We start from the raw sequence: 18,041 nt of genomic DNA, 5'->3' as shown, positions 1-18,041 counted from the left end.
CAGCGGGGAGTCTGCTTCTCCCTCTGACCCTCCCCCCTCTCATGTGCTCTCTCTCATTCTTTCTCTCAAATAAATAAGTAAAATCTTTAAAAAAAAGGGCTCAGTCATAAAGGAAGATGATAAATTTGACTAAACTAATTAAAACGGCCACAGACCACGTTAAAGTCAACCCACACACTAAAGGCTGCCATGTAATAGGGAAAAGTAGGCATATAGATAATAAATTCACAATGACCAATAAGTATATGAAATGAAGCTAAGGTTCTTGGTGGCCAGGGAAATACGAATTGAAACAAAAAGCTACTATCTCACAGCTCTGACTAGAAAAATTTAAAAATCTGAGGCAAGAAAACCAGAATTCTCTTACCTTACTGTTGGCAGTGCAAACCTGCACACCACTTTGGAGAGCAACTTGACAAGATCTGAAGTCACAGAGTATACATATCACACAGTATACATATACATTTGGGGCATATGAGAGAATATCTAGGACATCTGTGTGAGAAAATGTTATCAAGGATGTACACCTGCAGAACTGTTCAAAATAGCAAAAAATAATAATTGAAATGACCATTATTGGGGGAATTGGCAAGTAAACTAATATACTATAAACAGCAGTTATTTTGAGTGAAAAAGCAAGTTACAAAAGATTACATAAAATAGGCTATCTCAAATAAAAATATTTTTTAAACTGCTACATATTATTTATGGATACAAACACATGATAAAGTATAAAATCTTAAATAGGAAAGAATCACACCAACTTCAGAACAGTAGGTTAGCTCTAGGGAGAGAAAGAGGAGATGGCATCAGGGAGGAGTACAAAAGAGGAATATTTTATTTCTTTAAAAATCAGAAGCAAATATGGCAAAATAGTTTGTGAAGAGTACAAGGGCATTTATATTATTATTACTCTGTATATTTGAAATATTTTATAATTAAAAAGAATCTTAATGGGCACATATGGTATAACAATCAAATAAGAACATTAATCATTCATACCACCAAAACTTATCAAATAATAACATTAATTATTTAAGCCACAGAAACTTATGTACATACATTAGAGCATGTGATAAATAAGAGTTAAAAATAAATTCTAAAATTTGCAATTTACATTAGGGTTTTAAATTAATAATTTTGCTAATGGGCTTTGAATCTCATGCAATTTTTAATGTCCTTATGCTAGAATTTTAAGGGATGTTCTGCAGAGTTGTTAAAGCCATATAAATAAAACTTTAATCAATGATATTCTGAATTTCAGTCTTATTTTGGAAAGCTTTTTCTTTAGCATATAAACAGTAACAAGCTTTACATTTATATTTACAAGTCTCAAAGAAAAGTGTTAAGAGTCCTAAGTATGAAGAGTAGGTATTCCATTTAATTATAGTGTTTCACCAAGAACCTGATGCCCTAGATACTAACGTGGATAAACAATGCTCCATTATTCCCTTTTCTGTTCTACTTGAGGTTTGGGTCAGAAGCCAAGAAGTACCAATATTGGAAAAGTTATAAACAAGGTCTTATTATAAAACCATTTTTAAAGGAAAAGTGTGTAACTTTCACAGAGTAACACAATCCTTTGGGATTACTATGTCAGAGACAGACATAGAGAATATTTTAAGAAAGGGGTTAAGAAGAGGTAGAATTTTGCTATCTGTTCTTCATTGACTGACTCCTTGAGTCTCAAGGCTGTAAGATAATAAACACTAGGGAGAAAAATCCAAGAGACAGACAAAACTGGGTAGGATACTGCATCTACAAATTCAACTCAAGAGATCTGTAACTCATGCATAATACTTCACTCTTGACTACAATACTCTGACCACATTCATTCTATTTCAATAATAACCATTTTACCCAGTTGATGGTAAGCAGTGATTTTATTTAATATGACTTGCTTTTGCCAATTAAACATTTGTAACAGAGATGATTAGCTGATCTTTCAAGTAAGCTTGCTATCAGATATGCTAATATTTCCCATGTAATGGAAGACTGCAATAAAATTATTTCAAGTTCCAAACTTCCAAAATTTTATAACTTGGGCACAATTTTTTAAGGGTAACAGTGCTGTGGCAAATGGCAGGTATTACCTATTCCACTTCAGCCCATTATACTGAATTTTACTTAGTACTAAAATCATTAACTTGTACTTCTAAAGGCTGGAAAAAATAAGCTCCCCCAAATCTCTAATGAAGTGTAACTCTGGCCAGTAAGAATAGCAAAATTTGCTTACAAAATTGAAAGCCTCCTATGACATTTTAAATTTTTGTTTTTTCCACCAATTTTAAGTTTCAGAAATATTTATTTCTTCCCTCTAAATAGAGGGATAACTACCACTCTGCTTCATGAATGAAATAATCTAATTGTTTTTCTCAAATTCATACCCTCTAGAGACTCACTCAAACTGAGTAGTAAGTTCACTGACAAGTCTGCAATTCAAATTTCACTAATACATGGAAATTCTTCCACAGCAAAAGGTCAGTGCCGTGTATTTAATTTTCTGAATTTCATAACCCTTGATTAATGGAGACACCTTGAAGTTCAGCTTACACTCTTTTACATAGGATTTCAGAGCATGCTTCAAATAGCTTATGATAAGCTATATTAATAGCTTAGCCTCATTTTTATCATTAAAATAATCTACAAATATCAGAATACTAATTAATTTTGTTGTCATAACTAATAAATAAGTCCTAAAATATCTGTAGATATAAATCAACTCTCAATTCATTTGTCTCACTTGGACTCTTCTAGAACATAGATCAACAAACTGAATGGGCTTTTTAGCATAATACAGTTGTACAGTGCTTTCACAAATTCCAATTCTGTAATTTAGAGTTTTTCCATATTTATTTTTAAATATACAAAAAGATTAAACTATTAATATAAATATTTTCTCTCAAATACGTAATATTCTTATGTAAAAGAAAAGGTTTCCAAACATTTACAAAGCAATCTAAAGATAAGTAAACCTGATTTTAGGATCATTACTTTAACCAAAATAATTTTCCAGAGAAGGTCCTATTTAAAGGAATGCTCACTGGCCTCCTCCCATCAACACTTTAAGATGGATCCAGATCCACAGTCTTTGCTTGATTTACTTCAGGGATCACTTCCAATGGAAGGAAAAAATTCAGAAAAAGGTCTCACGACAGAGTGGACAAGTGGATTTGTTGCTAGACGTAAACCATTTGTACTGAAAAAGAAAAGGTTTTAAATGTAAAGCTGTCATTTTACATATACATCCAAGGTAAGCTTAATAATGATTAAGCGGAAAAGGGAGAATACCAAAATTTTGCTTCCTCCATTCATCTCCAAAATGAACACAACTCACATTATTTCCAAAAGCTACAGTATGATTCTTTCTCCCTAGGTTCCCGCACCCAACCACTAAGACATGTCAGGAAGACCTCCCTATGAAGCAACTGTATCCTGGGTGGCTTTCTTTTCAATATGATGTTTAAAAACAGTAAAGAGCTCTAACGCCAGATGGCCCCTGGTTCCAATTTTTTCAGTCTCCTTTATGGTATAGATCTTACAGGACCATCTACTGTTTGAATGAGAGCTATAATAAAAACACTCATTTATTAAAGTGTTTTGATGCTACCAGTATCTGTGAATTACTAATTATCTTTTACGGATTTTGAAAAATCATTTTAATATGCCTCTCATTAACTACAATTAAGAGTTTAACATCATTTTCTAAAATTAGATATCACATATATAAATATACATAAAATATAAGTAAGTTAATTTCTCTTTGGACTTACCAAGCAGGCTGAATGGAACTTTTTCTTGCATGTTCTACAGGCTTTTTTGGGAAGAGAATAGTTGAAACCATGAATGACTGAGAAACATATCATGCAATCTTCAACACCCTCAAAACGTTTGTCTACATTATTTTTCCATAAGGCTAGGCCTTCCATAATACTTCCATTCTGTTAACAAAAAGAAAAAAAATAGAGTAAATATACTCTGAAGACCACCGAAGTTATTTTTATTCAATTTCATAAATTTTAAAGTTGAACTTTAGTTATTAATTTTTTAAAAAAAGATTTTACTTATTTGAGAGGGAGGAGAATGAGCATGAGAAAAAGAGAGAGAGAGAGAGAGAGAGAGAGAGAGAGAGAGCGAGCACCAGTGGCAGGAGAGGCAGACTCCCCGCTGAGGAGGGAGCCTGAGATCACGAACTGAGCTGAAGGCAGACGCTTAACCGACTGAGCCACTCAGGCACCCCTGAATTTTAATTTAGAAAGAAAAGAATCTGCTTGGCTATATTCACATCTCCTAAGTTTTCTGAATGTTGGTTTTAAAATGACTTCGCAAGTTTTAGAAACCAGATATAATTTTTTCTCCATTAAAGACAGACCTGAAAGAGAGGTTTTGCATCAACACATCAAGTTTTATAGTCTCAATGTGCAAACAACTACAATTTGTTTAAAAGTCAAAGATCTTTGAGAGTATTGGGACTTCTCTAGTCACAGAAGGAGAGTTGAAATGTTAGACTAAAAGTAGCTCCAAAGATATTCGTTGATCCAGTATCTTACAAAGATTCCCTCTCCAACAATTTCTTTAATACCATGTATTGTTCTGTGTCATCCACAATGTCAGTGGAGTAAAGTCAATTCCTCTCAAACACCAGAAAAAAAAAACTGCCGAACCTTAAAAAGGAAAACAGCTCAATAGGTAGGTTCAGGTCATTTAGGCATACATCTGTGTTGACCCAAGGAAATAGAGTACCTCTTTCAACCTCAAGCAGAAGTGATATATTTTAAGTCTTACTTACTTACCTTTCAAAGAGGAGGTCAGTAGTACTATCTGGAAAGCTGAATATTCACAGAGAAACTTACCTGATGGGTGAGGTAAGTGCTTAACTGCAGCATCCAGTTCCGCCACTGCTGAACAGCCACACCTACTCTTTTCCCACTCTCCACGGTTATTGACCCCAGGGGGTAATTGGAAGGCAGCTGTATTATAAGTTCAATAACTATGTCCTCAATAGTGTAAGTAGCCATCACTTCTCGGGTAGTAGCTCGAGCTTTAACCTGCAACACAGGAAAGGTGATACCTTTTTGCAAATTTCTTTCTTTTCATTTAAAAAACATCTTGATAGGTTGACTATTGGCAGTCAGTCTTCATTCAAAGACAATACAGGTAAACATGTTGGTTTACTGGACAAGAGATATTTAATACATACATTTATATACCTGACGTATTTTATAGTGATTTTTATGAAATTCAAAGTTAGTTTCAAAAGAAATCTTTCTCATAAAAAAGTATGTTTTATGGTATTAGGGTTGCTGCATAAGTTTTGAACAGACCAGTGAGAGAATGAGTTCTTAATTATTGCTCTTCTTCCACACCCAGGGTATCAAATATCATTTATATTTAGAAGTCCCCTAAGTCTTTCTCTGACACAGAATTCTCTTTAGCTTTAAAGCCAACCATCAACCGTTAGAATTATTTCCACCTGGTTTTAGTTTTCATACTAGCATTGCAAACAACATAAAACACAAATTATCACGCTTGACCAATGTAGTCTTCTGACTGTCCGATTTCCAAGCTAAAAACCATAGCATCATCTTAAATTTTTCCTTCTACCTCCTCCCAGATATTAACTAGCTACAAGTTTGGATAAATCACCACAAAATTTTTAACATTCCTCTCCTTTAATGGAACATTCCCACTGATACTGCCTCACTCAGGCCCTCCTTGTTATTCATAATGTTTACACCAGTGGGTCTCCCTGACTATGCTTCTGAACCCAAGCTCCATGCCAACAGCCTATACTATATATTGCAGTCAGAGCAATTTTACCGATTATAACACTGACGGTGTCACTTGCCTCAAAGGAAAATTTTCAGTGGCCAAATAGGACCAAATATTTTAAACTATCGTTTGAGGCCTTTCCCAGTATGGCTCTAATTCATCATGGAAGCAACTGGTTCTCTATTTACCTTCAGGAATCCTGCTCTGTATGAATGCTGGCTTGTTCATCATTTCTTAGGGCAATCACAGAAATTACATTCTCATCTCCAAGCTTTTTGCTTTTGCCATACTGCTTTCTCTATATTCAACACCTTTCTCCTCACTGCCCCTAAAACACAATCCTGCCCACTTCAAAGTCACCTTCCTCCATAAAGGTGCACCTAACCCCCTCAGTCAGATGAACCTTTCCCATGCTGATCACAGAGCACGCTTCCTCTTAATGTGCCACTTTCCAGTTTCCAACACCAAAAACATATCGGTATCACTCTTTTCCCTTCATTAGATTGTATGATATTACACAGTAGGAATCTGACCCTACTAAACTGTTCATTTCCCAAGTGATTGACACAAAGTGCCTGGAATCTACAGGTGTTCCAATATATATTTTGAATGAACTAATGAATGTTCAAAAAACTCGGATGGGAGTAAATGAAATTATAACATTGTTTCAGTCTATACATTAATACTGAGACTTGATACCTAAGAATGAAGTAGAAAATATAGTAGACAATTTCTGTAAATTCTGAACCAATGGTTAATATTGTGATGATACTCACTACCAATGACAGACATAAACAATATTTAAACAACTTTTCTGGAAAAAATTCAAGATAATACTAACCGTCATGCCATTAAATAGTTGTGTACTTGTTTGCACAGAAGAAATTTCTTGAAAGGAAAGAACATTGCTGACATACTTGCTTGTAAATCTATCTACAATATTGAAAACACGCTTCTCACTACTATTCCACCACAGCCTAACCATGGCAGGCAAGTCTTTTAATGTCATATGATAGACTGAACAAGCCAAGTGTGGGATATGGTAGGGAAGAGTTGCTGTTTCTGAGGAAAAAACAAATTCTTAGTTAATAATATGTATTTCTTACATAGAATAACAGACTAGAAAATCATTTTCAATTCTTTAAAACTAGAGCTAGAGCTGAAAAAACAAACATACTGAAGAAGCCAGAACTCTAGAGTATTAACTTTCTCTCACATTCAAAATGAATCACTGGAATGGCAAAAAGAAGTAAAAAGAAGGAAGATCCCAAATGACACTGAAAAATCTGCCTAGACATAGCATTCTGTATTTCACATGACAGATCACAAAAAAAGGGAACATACAAATTTTAAAAAGGACAACCCCAAGCCCCTACGCCCAGGGAGTGGGGAAAAAAAAGTTAAATAAAAAGGAGGAAAAATTTAAAGATTGTCTTCTTATAAATTATGAAAAGGAGTCTGGTCCCTATACTTTCCCCAGAGCTCACTGTGAGATTATACAAAAATCCTAGAATATCCACCTCAGTACTCACAAGACATAGTACCCTCCTCACATCTCCAAGACATTTTAAGATGCACTTCAATCTTCTCATAGCCAGGACACACATTTGGGGTTATTATCCAAACTCTGAAGAGTACAGCATAATAAATACAACCTAATCTGGACCTAGTCTCCAAGAAAGAACACAAACACACATCTTACTGACCTCTAATACTCAACTGGAGCTCTTCTGTAAAGAATGTTTTAGGGTCCTTATTTGAGAGCTCAATAGCTGTCTCTGCATAGGTCGGATTTTCTGGCATAAGTCTGAACAGGTGATAGAGCAATTTATTCAAACTTTTTGTTTTTCGAAGGTACATTGAGTACAGTGCCCGAAGCTGGTGGAGAGTAAAGAATTTTTGTTAGTAAACCCAATTAAACCAACTCAGTGAGAAGAACAAATCAAAGTAGAATAGACTGTACAAGAACACAATGAAAAAGGCATTAATTTGAAGACTTAGAATTACATGGAAGAGTCCTACAAAATACATGCCACATTCTTACTTTCCAAATGTGTCACTGATGGCACCCCTCCCTTTCTTCATAAACAAGCAGTTTTCACTATCCCCTCATTATTAGACAGATTCTAACATCTTTCTCAAACTATCTCGTTAATAAGTTCACCTCTGCTTTCTCTAAGAAAATCTACTCCTCACTCCCTAGATGATTTGCTCCCTCTCTTCCCAAGTCTTCCACATACCCCTTCCGCACCACAGTTCTTAATCTTATAAAAGTCCTACTTAAAACTAATCCCATTTTTATGGCTGACCTCACACCACAGCAAACACTCCAGCATCCCTTTAGAAAAAGAGAGCACAAACTAGTAGTCCAAAATGTCTTGGGGTCTTCTTGTTTTGTAAAGCAGGATTTCACTCAAAAATATGGATTTCTGGGGGCGCCTGGGCAGCTCAGTCGTGTAAGTGTCCGACTCTTGGTTCTGGCTCAGGTCATGATCTCATGGGTCAGGACTGAGCCCTGTGTCAGGCTCCCACTCAGTGGGGAGTCTGTCTGAAGATTCTCTCCCTTTGCCCCACTCCCCATTCCCATGAGCGTGCTCTCTCTCTCTCAAAATAAATAAATCTTCAAAAAATATATGGATTTCTGGTTCCTTTTTTAAAAATGGAAAATCTTGTAAAATAAGTCAGAGAAAGACAAATACCATATGATTTCACTCATATGTGGAATTTAAGAAACAAAACAAAGAAGAAAAAAACACAAACAACCAAAAACTCTTAACTATAGAGAACAAACTGATGGTTCCCAGAGGGGAGGTGGGTGGGGGGTGTGTGAAATAGGTGATGGGGATTAAGGAGGACACTTGTGATGAGCACTGGGTGATGTACAGAATTATATAATCGCTATATTGTACACCTGGAACTAATACAACACTGTATGTTAACTATACAGGGATTAAAATTTTAAGAAATAGGAAAATCTGGCCCCACTCAGTGCACTAAAGGCATCTGTGTGCTTCAGAACTCATTCCTCAATAACCCAGTTTTCGTATGTTCACATTTACTTTGCAACTCTTTGGTATATGTACCGGTTTTAAAATTATTCTTCCCACTAAAGCATAGATCTCCTCTTGGTGCAAGACACCATTTTCTGAACATGTAGTTCATACAAGCATAAACTTGTTCATACAAGCTCACATACAAGTATCAAGCCATAGGATATGGAATTTATTTTTTAAATATGTTGATCAAAGTACCTAACAATGGAGAAATCTGGAGGACACTACCTTTCCAAGTAACCAAACTTAGTATCACCAATAAAGGACACATTGACATTCTGTGCTTCCTGAGGTGACACACTGAGGACACATCACCATGTCCAGTAAGTACTCTTGCTGAAAATTAACCAGAAACTCATCATGAGGAAACAATCAGACAAATTCAAATCCTAACAGAGTCTACAAAATAACCAACCTGAATGACAATAAAGAAAAGACAGGTAGGGAAATTATGGGTTAAAGAAATATGACAAACACGATGCAAATATGATCCTTGATCAAATCCTCAACAGAGAAGGAATAAAACTATAAAGGACATTACAGGGACAACCAAAAATATTTGAATACAAATTAGATTATTGCATTAAAATTAAATCTGAGTATAATAACTATATCAATACATGTCCTTGTTCTTAGGAGATATATGTTTAAATACTTTTCGTAAAGCATCATGAATCTGCAACTTTCAAATAGACAAGCAGAGAAAAAGTAAATATAGAGAAAACACATACAAAGGTGCCAACATTAGGGTGCCTGGGTTGCTCAGTTGGTTGGGCATCCGACTTGGTTTTGGCTCAAGTCATGATCTCAGGGTCATGAGATTGAGTCCCACATCAGGCTCCATGCTCAGTGGGGAGTCTGCATGAGATTCTCTCTTCCTCTCCCTCTCCCTGCTGTGCTCTCTCTCTCTCTCTCCAAAAAATAAATAAATCTTCAAAGGTAGCAACATTTAAAAATTTGTGACTCTAGGAAAAGGGTACATGACTTTTCATTGAATTACTCTTCTACCTCCTCTGTAAATCTGAATTTAAAAAAAAAAGTTGGAAGTAGAATTTTAAAAAGCTAATGATACATATCAATGGATTTTTTCTGATAAAGGTTAGTATCCAAAATATATAAAGAACTTATAAGAACACCCAAAAACCAAAAATAATCCAGTTAAAAAATAGAAGACATGAACAGACATTTTTCTAAAGACATTCAGATGGCCAACAGACACACAAAATGATTACCAACATCACTCATCATCAGGGAAATGCAAATCAAAACCAATGACATACCATCTCACACCTGTCAGAATGGCAAAAATCAAAAACGTAAGAAACAAGTGTTGGCGAGGCTGTGCAAAAAAAGGAACCCTCTTGCACTGCTGGTGCGAATGCAACTGGTACAGCCACTCTGGAGAACAGTATGGAGGTTCCTCAAAAAAGTTAAATATAGAACTACCCTGGGATGACTGGCTGGCTCAGTCAGTAGAACCCACAATCCTTGATCTGAGGGTTGTGAGTTCAAGCCCCACGTTGGGCATAGAGCCTACTAAAAAAAAATAACAACAACAAAAAATGTCAGGTAATCTTCACAGAAAAATAGATCTGGTGTGGGTGGCACAGATCAACTGATCTGTAGCACTGAAATAATTAAAGTACTGTTGCATTTCAATAAAAAAAAAAAAGAACTACCCTACGATCCAGCACTACTGGTATTTACTCAAAAGATACAAAAATACACATTCGAAGGGGTATACACCATGATGTTTATAGCAGCATTATCAACAATAGCCAAATTATGGAAAGAGCCCAAATGTCCATCGACTGATGAACGGATAAAGAAGACATGGTATATATACAATGGAATATTACTCAGCCATCAAGAATGAAATCTTCCCATTTCCAACAACACAGATTAAGCTACAGAGTATAATGCTAAGTAAAATACATCAGAGAAAGACAAATACCATATGATCTCACTCAAATGTGGAATTTAAGAAAGAAAACTGATGAACATAGGGGAAAAAGAAAGAGAGGCAAACCATAAGAAACTTTTCTTAAATGGGAAACTGCAGAATTATTTTATTTTTTGTTGTTGTTTTTAAGATTTTTTATTTATTTATTTGAGACAGAACATGAGCAGGGCAGAGGGATATGGACGAGAAGACTCCCGGCTGAGCAGGGAGCTTGATGCAGGGCTCGATCCCAGGACTACATCCCAGGGGTTGATCTCAGGACTCCAGGATCATGACCTGAGCAGAAGGCAGATGCTTAACTGACTGAGCCACCCAGGCACGCCAAAAAACTCTTAACTATAAAGTACAAACTGAGGGTTGTTAGAGGGGATGTGGGTAGGGTGATGGGCTAAATGGGTGATAAGTATTAAGGAGGGCACTTGTGATGAGCACTGGGTGTTGAACATAAGTGATTAATCACTAAATTCTACTCCTGAAACTAATATTTAAATTCCAGTTAGTATGTTAACTAACTGGAATTTAAATAAAAACTTGAAAAAAAATCAATGGACTTTTAAAAACGCATGTATATTACCCAGAAATCCCACTCCTAGGTGTACAACACAAGAGAAATGAAAATATATGTCCATCCAAAAATTCATATACAATGTTCCCAGTAGCTTTACTCACAATAATCAAAAAGTGGAAACAACCTAAAAGTCCATCAATGGATAAATGAGTAAACAAATGTGGTATGCTCGTCACATGACGAAATATTATTCAGGCATAAAACGGAATGTAGTACAGATATATGGCATAACATGCATGAATTTGAAAACATTATGCTAAGTGAAATAAGCCAGACACAAAAGACTACATATGTGAAATGTCCAGGAAGAGGCAAATCCATAGAGTCAGAACACAGAATAGTGGCTGCCGAGAGCTGGAGGGCTTGAGAGGAAATGGGAACTGACTGCAAATGGGTAAAGGTTTCTTTTTTCAGCTGTTGAAAATGCTCTAAAATTAGAAAGTGGTGATATTTACACAATTCTGTGAATACAGCAGAAACACCAAACTGTATACTTTAAGTAAATTTGATAGTATGTGAAAAACATATTAGTAAAGCTATGAAACACATAAGCTCATGGCTTTGTTCCAGTTCAAACTGATTCACTGGGAGTTGTTTTTCTTAAGAAAAAAGTTTTTTAAAAAGTTTTTTAAAAGATTTAGGATTTAGGACCAATTACAGTATTAGGACCAGATTTAGGACCAATTACAGTATTTTTTAAAAAAATTCTGTGCTTTAGGATTTACCTGATTAGGCTATTAACTGAGTTATTCTGGTTTAACTGTCACCATTCGGTTCAAGTTCCAGGCTCATTAATGCTGCTGTACAATTCTTTGTGCCCCTAACCCAATTCTGGTTTAATGAAAAAAAATGATGCATGGCCATTTTCAAAATTTCTGAATATAAGATGATAAGAACAAAACTCTTACACATGGAAGACTCACTTGCTGCAATTTTTTAAGAGATCAACAATATTTTAAGAAACAAATATAAAAACCCAACAAGGAGTTCTTGAAATACATCACCAGCAAATAAAACTAGCTCAAGTCACAAACATAAGTGGCCAGCCTACAGAAAAATAAAACAATTTAAACATCTAGATCATCGTTGCCTCTGTAATTTGATCTTCCCCTTAGATATACAAATGCAAAGATGCGTATGTTCACATATTTGTATCAAGGTATGAGTTATTAGCAACGACATAAATTATAACTTAGGAATTCGGAAAAATCACATTGGAAATGAATGCCATATTTAATCACACCTCAAATATGAGGTAAGAAATTAAGTGTTACTGTATTAACCTGTCAAAAAAGCCACTGTTTATATTTAAAAAGCCATCAGTTTATTAAACTGATTCAATCAACATTTAATTGGAACTTTTTAAGTGGGGATCAGCCTAAAGAATAAAAAGAAAAAGAAAAAGAAAGAAAGAAAAACCTGGAAATTTTTCCAGCTTTCTTCCTAGACAATGAGGTCTTTCTTCCTAAACATGAGACAACAGAGACATCTAGTGGCTGCTAGAATAATTTGGGCAAAATAATTATCTTAAGATATTTTTACCATTTTGAGATAACAGTTTGAATTACACAGTAACATTTCATAGATCTTGCTCTAAACACTGATTTTCAAATAAGGTAAATTCCCAATGATGTACTAATAAAATCTCCACAAGGGTCAGAAATTGACCAAAGGAAAAAAAAAAAACAAAACAGCAAGATCTAAGTCCTTTGGAATTATTACTGTGGTAACACAAAATTAAATTATGTAAATCTTGTTTCCTGCAGTAAAAGGACTTCGTGGCTACATTCAGTAAGAAAAAAATTGATTCAAGCACATTCCAGAGATTACTTTTACAAAAAAACTGTGTGCGTGTGGGGGGCGGGGAGGATAAGGAAGTTAAGGGACAGATATAAATTTAGCAGAATGTCTGAAGTTAGCCAGGAAAGATTAAAATGTGAGGCATTTCCCCTTTTTTCAAAAAGAGGGGAAACAAAGGGTTTAGAACAGTAACAGAAACACACAGATGACAGAACTGTCAAAAGTTATCACCTATTTACCTGAGATGACGCAGCTTTGAAGAAAGTAAGTATTAATTTCCAGGTGAGGAGGTATCCCAGAACATAGCAGAAGTCTTCACTCAGTGGCTTAATAGTTACTATCTGTCCAACAGGAATACACCCCAAAACATTTTCTAGCAAGTCCTCCTGAGTTCTAAGAAGAGACATCAGTGCTGCTGGTGGTGACCTATGAATCAATGATTAAACACCACAATTTTCTTCATAACTTATCCCTTAAAAAATTCACAGCATGTATACACTTTAAGCATTTCAGAAAAATCTTTCTCTATTTTTCAAAAACCATTTTAAAAGTCCCCCTTTACAGATTCAGCTTTAACGGCTAATTTTAACTGCTAATTCTGTTAAATTAAATATATTTAATTATAAATACATTAACATATGTAAACGTAAAACACATTTTATATTCATAAATATGTAAAATATTTTTCATATTTATATTACTTGAAATATATATGAAAAATACTACAAAATATAAGCTCTAGTAGTTAGCGATACCAGGTCCTACCAGATCCCTATAAAGGGTAAAAAACATAAGACTGTATGTCTTTTCAGGAAAGTAAATTCAATATTCATATTAATTTATGACAATGTAAATTAATTTTCTTCTTTACTGAACTACTACACTCATTAACACTTTCAGATGAACTTAGGAGATTCTCAAAAAGTGAAATACATGTGTATATCCTGTCAAACTCTCTCTGACATTGTAGCTCAGTTCTTTCCTTTCACCTGTGCAACATTTCTTTCCTTGTGGCTTCCTTTTCCCAGCCCATAAACACAGGTCTTCAAGCTTCTGCCCTTGGATTTTTACCTTCAGCACCACTATCCCATCTACCAACCCTTCTCTATTCCATACCAACAGTCACTGGATTTTACAAATACCAGCTCAGGTATCTCTCCATTTCCATGCTGCCCTCCATGCACTATTACTGTTTCTAGAATGGTCTCCATCTCTGTGTGCTTCTTTGTATAATTTATGATTCATGCTATAGCTAGAATCAGCTGGTACTTTTCCCATCTTCTATCAAATAATGCCCTAAATCCCAGAAAATGTAATTTTTAAGGCCCTTCATTATCTATACCTTCCCTACCTTCTCTACATATATTTGTTCATTTATCCTTTTATTAAACAAATAAGCAGGATTCATGAGTCTTGTGTTAGGCCAGGGACCATTCTGAATGCTATGAATATAGTTGGGAACAAGAGACAAAACTTCCTGACTTTACAGAGTTTCTATTCCAGTGGAGGAACATACAGACAACAAAAAATAATGTTAAGTGGCAACTACTCAACACTCCCCAGCACATCCTGCACATTCATGCCTTCGCACATGGTATTCCCTTAATTGATATGGTCTTCCCTGCCCTGCTGAAGTGCTACCTAACTTGATAGATCCAGAATAAATGTCTCTTTCTCAAGAAAAAGTCTTTCCTTCTGGTGCAAGCAGCTGTGTTCCCCCAGCATGCTATCTATCCTGTTCCACAGCACCTGCCACACACTGTCTTCTATTATAGAGTAGTATCGTCTATAGTGATTATAAGCTCCTTATGAATAAGAACAACTACTAAACACCATATTCTCCCCTAGACATTTATTACTTTGCACAAAGTGGGTGCTCAATAGATATTTAAATTGATACTCTTTCCACAGCCACCGTGTGGTCAAAGAAAGTTCTGCCAAATAGTAGCAAACTGAAAATATGATTTAGGAACAATTAAGGAGAGAAACTATCTTTTTTGGCTGGACTCTTTCATTTTTATCTTACAGATGATTTATAAAAGATCTATTGAATGAATATATACTCTAAATTTGAGCTTTTGTGTTTATCCATCTTCTGAAGTTATTATAAGGGAGGTGGATTATGAGAATTAAATAATTATTAAAAAAACTTACAAGGCTGGTTCTTCTTCTTCATCTCCATATGACTTTAGATTATCCTGATCATATTGTGGTAATTCAGGCATCAATCTGCAAGTCAGAATATATATTATACTACATTAAACTGTTCATTGTTAAATCATGCTCAAGAGCAGAAAGACCAATACTTACTTTGTAATGAGTATATTTTTAAATGATTGTTTTCTGAAATAATCACCTATGGCCAGGACTATCTAAATGTAAACTATGTATAGAGAACAGTGACCTGGTGATCCAAAATCTGGCATCCCTGTTATTAAAATGCATGGTTGAGTTTATTTCTTTTTTACTTTGACTTTTTTTTGATGACCAAGGGTTAAAACTAAATATATATATAGATATCTATCTATCTATATATATATATATTTTTTGAACCACCACAACATTGATTCAATTGGAAGAATTCTTACTTGTATAGCATATGGTAAACAGCAATTTGCACAGGCCGAGCTCTGTAGAGGAGTAATGGGGCCAATGTATTTAACAAAGTCTGGAGATACTCTGGTAAGTTTGTTTTTTGGCCAGCAACCAATCTTGAAGGGAGTTTCTGACTCAACAGCTGGTCTTTCGGGATATACGTTAATGTTTCACACATGGGCTTCAGCATTGCATTCTGAAAGGATGTTTCAGATGTATCTTCACTTTCTTCTGATGACAAAAAGGAAAGAAACATGCACATCCCAAAATAAAGTGAGTAATAGAACTTGACTGATTCACGGTCAAACGTCATTTAAGAAAATGAAGTAAAGAATTGACAAAGTAGAGCAGTCCTCGCTAGAAACCGTTTAATGTAATCTTAAACAGTAATCATAACTTCTATTCTCTCATCCTTAAAAAAGAGAGAAGTTTGAGTTATAAATAATCTATTCAGGTTATCTGAATTACTATTATTTTAACTTGTAATAGTCTCTGGATACTTTGCCAGTTTTCAAATCTTGTCTATAAAGCAGAAGCATATGTGATGCTTCTGAGATGCCAAGTTTTCTCTCAGGTTCTTTTCTTCACTCTTCTGTACCGTTTGACTTAAGCAGCCAAAGTTTTTGTTTTGAATTTTTCAACTAGTCATGTGCAATGAATCCCACTATGATTCCCCTTTCACTTGCCTGTAACAGTCACCAAAAGAGGTAAAAGCAAACTGTGGATGCCTTGGGAAAAAAATTCTTTCCATTCACTGATTAGATTTACAGGGAGATTGCCAATGGTATCCAGAGTTGCAGAATCGAAAAAAGCACTGAGCTCACAGGCCAAACCACAGCTGACACAGGCAAACAGTTGTATAAGTGGAACAGAATACAATGCATGATTCTCACTTGTTGTCTGAAGAAACAAAAATGAAATAGGTTAGCAGACATCTACCAGAACACCACAAATCAAGGGATTAAAGAAAACTCTCTCAGTTCTCTAAATTTTAAAATAAAAAGCAGTTGAAGTGTAGTCTCAGAGACATTTATATATTTTACATCAAAATAACTTTTAAAAAAATTAAATACTAAGAATTAGAATCAATCCATTTATTCTGAAATGCTCTCTATTTCTAAAACTATGAAAGAAAATATCAATTATCATTTACCAAGTGAAATTATAAAAACATATTTATAATCTCCTCAGGAGCCCTACCAATTGGGCATTATTAAGTTATTTTTAAAAGAAGGACACTGGGGGCGCCGGGGTGGCTCAGTTGGTTGAATGTCCAACTCTTAACTTGGGCTCAGGTCAGAATCTCAGGGTCGTGAGATTGAGCCCTGAGTCAGGCTCTGTGCTTAGCGGGGAGCCTGCCTGAGATTCTCACCCTCCTTCTCCCTTTGCCCCTTTCCCCAGCTCATAATCTCTCTAAAATAAATAAAATCTTTAAAAAATAAAAAAATAAGGACACCGAGGCTCAAGTAGGTCAAGTTTGAACACCTTAAGCCACACAGCTAACAGCAAACAAAGCAGAGATTCAGACCAATTCAACCCTAATGATTTGCTGCCATCAGAGCCCACAAATACTATACTTGCTTTGTGTCATAAAAAGAGCATGAATTCCCTCTGAATTTGCTTAATCTTTAACGCATTACTGACACAATACATTTTAATAATAATTTAATTAAGAGCCAAAAAGATGAAAAAACTGATCATGAAAGATAAAACCTCAAGGGCTGTGCTACAAATACTGTATGAAAATGAGCTAATGGAGAGAACACTTTAAGAGCAAGAGATTTGGTCACTGAATGATCCTGGCAGACATTAAACCTCTATCATTTCACTGTTCTATCAAACAGTAACTGGTGAGGAATACATCTATAAGGTGTTTAAATGTTTGCAGAAGAGCTAATTACAATCATTACTTAAAGAATAAGATTAGTAGATGGTTCTGGTATAGAGATATGCATGAAGACTTAACAGTGGTGATGACACATCGGGTTAATTTACCTCCAACCAAGCCAACATGGAGCACATGATGAAGTCCCATTCACTCTCTGCCAAAGGAGATGAGCAGTATTTCAGAAACAGGGAAAGGAACCGGATTATTTCTATATTTACACCTAGTATCTCTGGACTTACTTCTGATAGATTACTGTGATAAAGATAAAAACAAAACAAAAAAACATGAAAGAATGATATGGACATTCAATTAAACTATTTTATTTTAAATCTGATATACTTATGAAAGGCTGACTTAAATGTTTACTATCCTATTACTGTACAAAATTGTGACTATAAAATA

At 35.1% G+C, this 18,041-nt stretch overlaps 1 protein-coding gene across 5 annotated transcripts in view; it reads right to left on the bottom strand.

The window, feature by feature from the left end:
• Positions 1–680: 680 nt before the first annotated feature.
• The window catches only part of LTN1 (listerin E3 ubiquitin protein ligase 1), a 62,397-nt gene continuing 45,036 nt past the window's right edge, over positions 681–18,041 (bottom strand). For 2 of the 5 annotated variants that reach the window (XM_025872447.2, XM_073891460.1), the window contains 10 exons: positions 17,747–17,891; positions 16,438–16,651; positions 15,745–15,982; positions 15,311–15,385; positions 13,396–13,582; positions 7,479–7,650; positions 6,614–6,834; positions 4,854–5,048; positions 3,774–3,941; positions 681–3,199 (listed from right to left, as the gene is read on the bottom strand). In XM_025872447.2, the coding sequence (XP_025728232.1) occupies positions 3,137–3,199; positions 3,774–3,941; positions 4,854–5,048; positions 6,614–6,834; positions 7,479–7,650; positions 13,396–13,582; positions 15,311–15,385; positions 15,745–15,982; positions 16,438–16,651; positions 17,747–17,891 (1,678 nt within the window). In that variant the 3' untranslated portion in view covers positions 681–3,136. Of the gene's footprint in view, positions 3,200–3,773; positions 3,942–4,853; positions 5,049–6,613; positions 6,835–7,478; positions 7,651–9,545; positions 9,847–13,395; positions 13,583–15,310; positions 15,386–15,744; positions 15,983–16,433; positions 16,652–17,746; positions 17,892–18,041 lie in introns of those variants that run through there. The other 3 variants (XM_073891446.1, XM_025872466.2, XM_073891454.1) reach the window with 3 other exon arrangements.

This window comes from Callorhinus ursinus, unplaced genomic scaffold (assembly GCF_003265705.2).
Source record: "Callorhinus ursinus isolate GAN/ISIS: 27379988/994484 unplaced genomic scaffold, GSC_fseal_2.0 scaffold1, whole genome shotgun sequence".
NCBI classification, from domain to species: Eukaryota; Metazoa; Chordata; class Mammalia; order Carnivora; family Otariidae; genus Callorhinus; species Callorhinus ursinus.
This window is presented reverse-complemented; position numbering and strand designations above follow the sequence as displayed.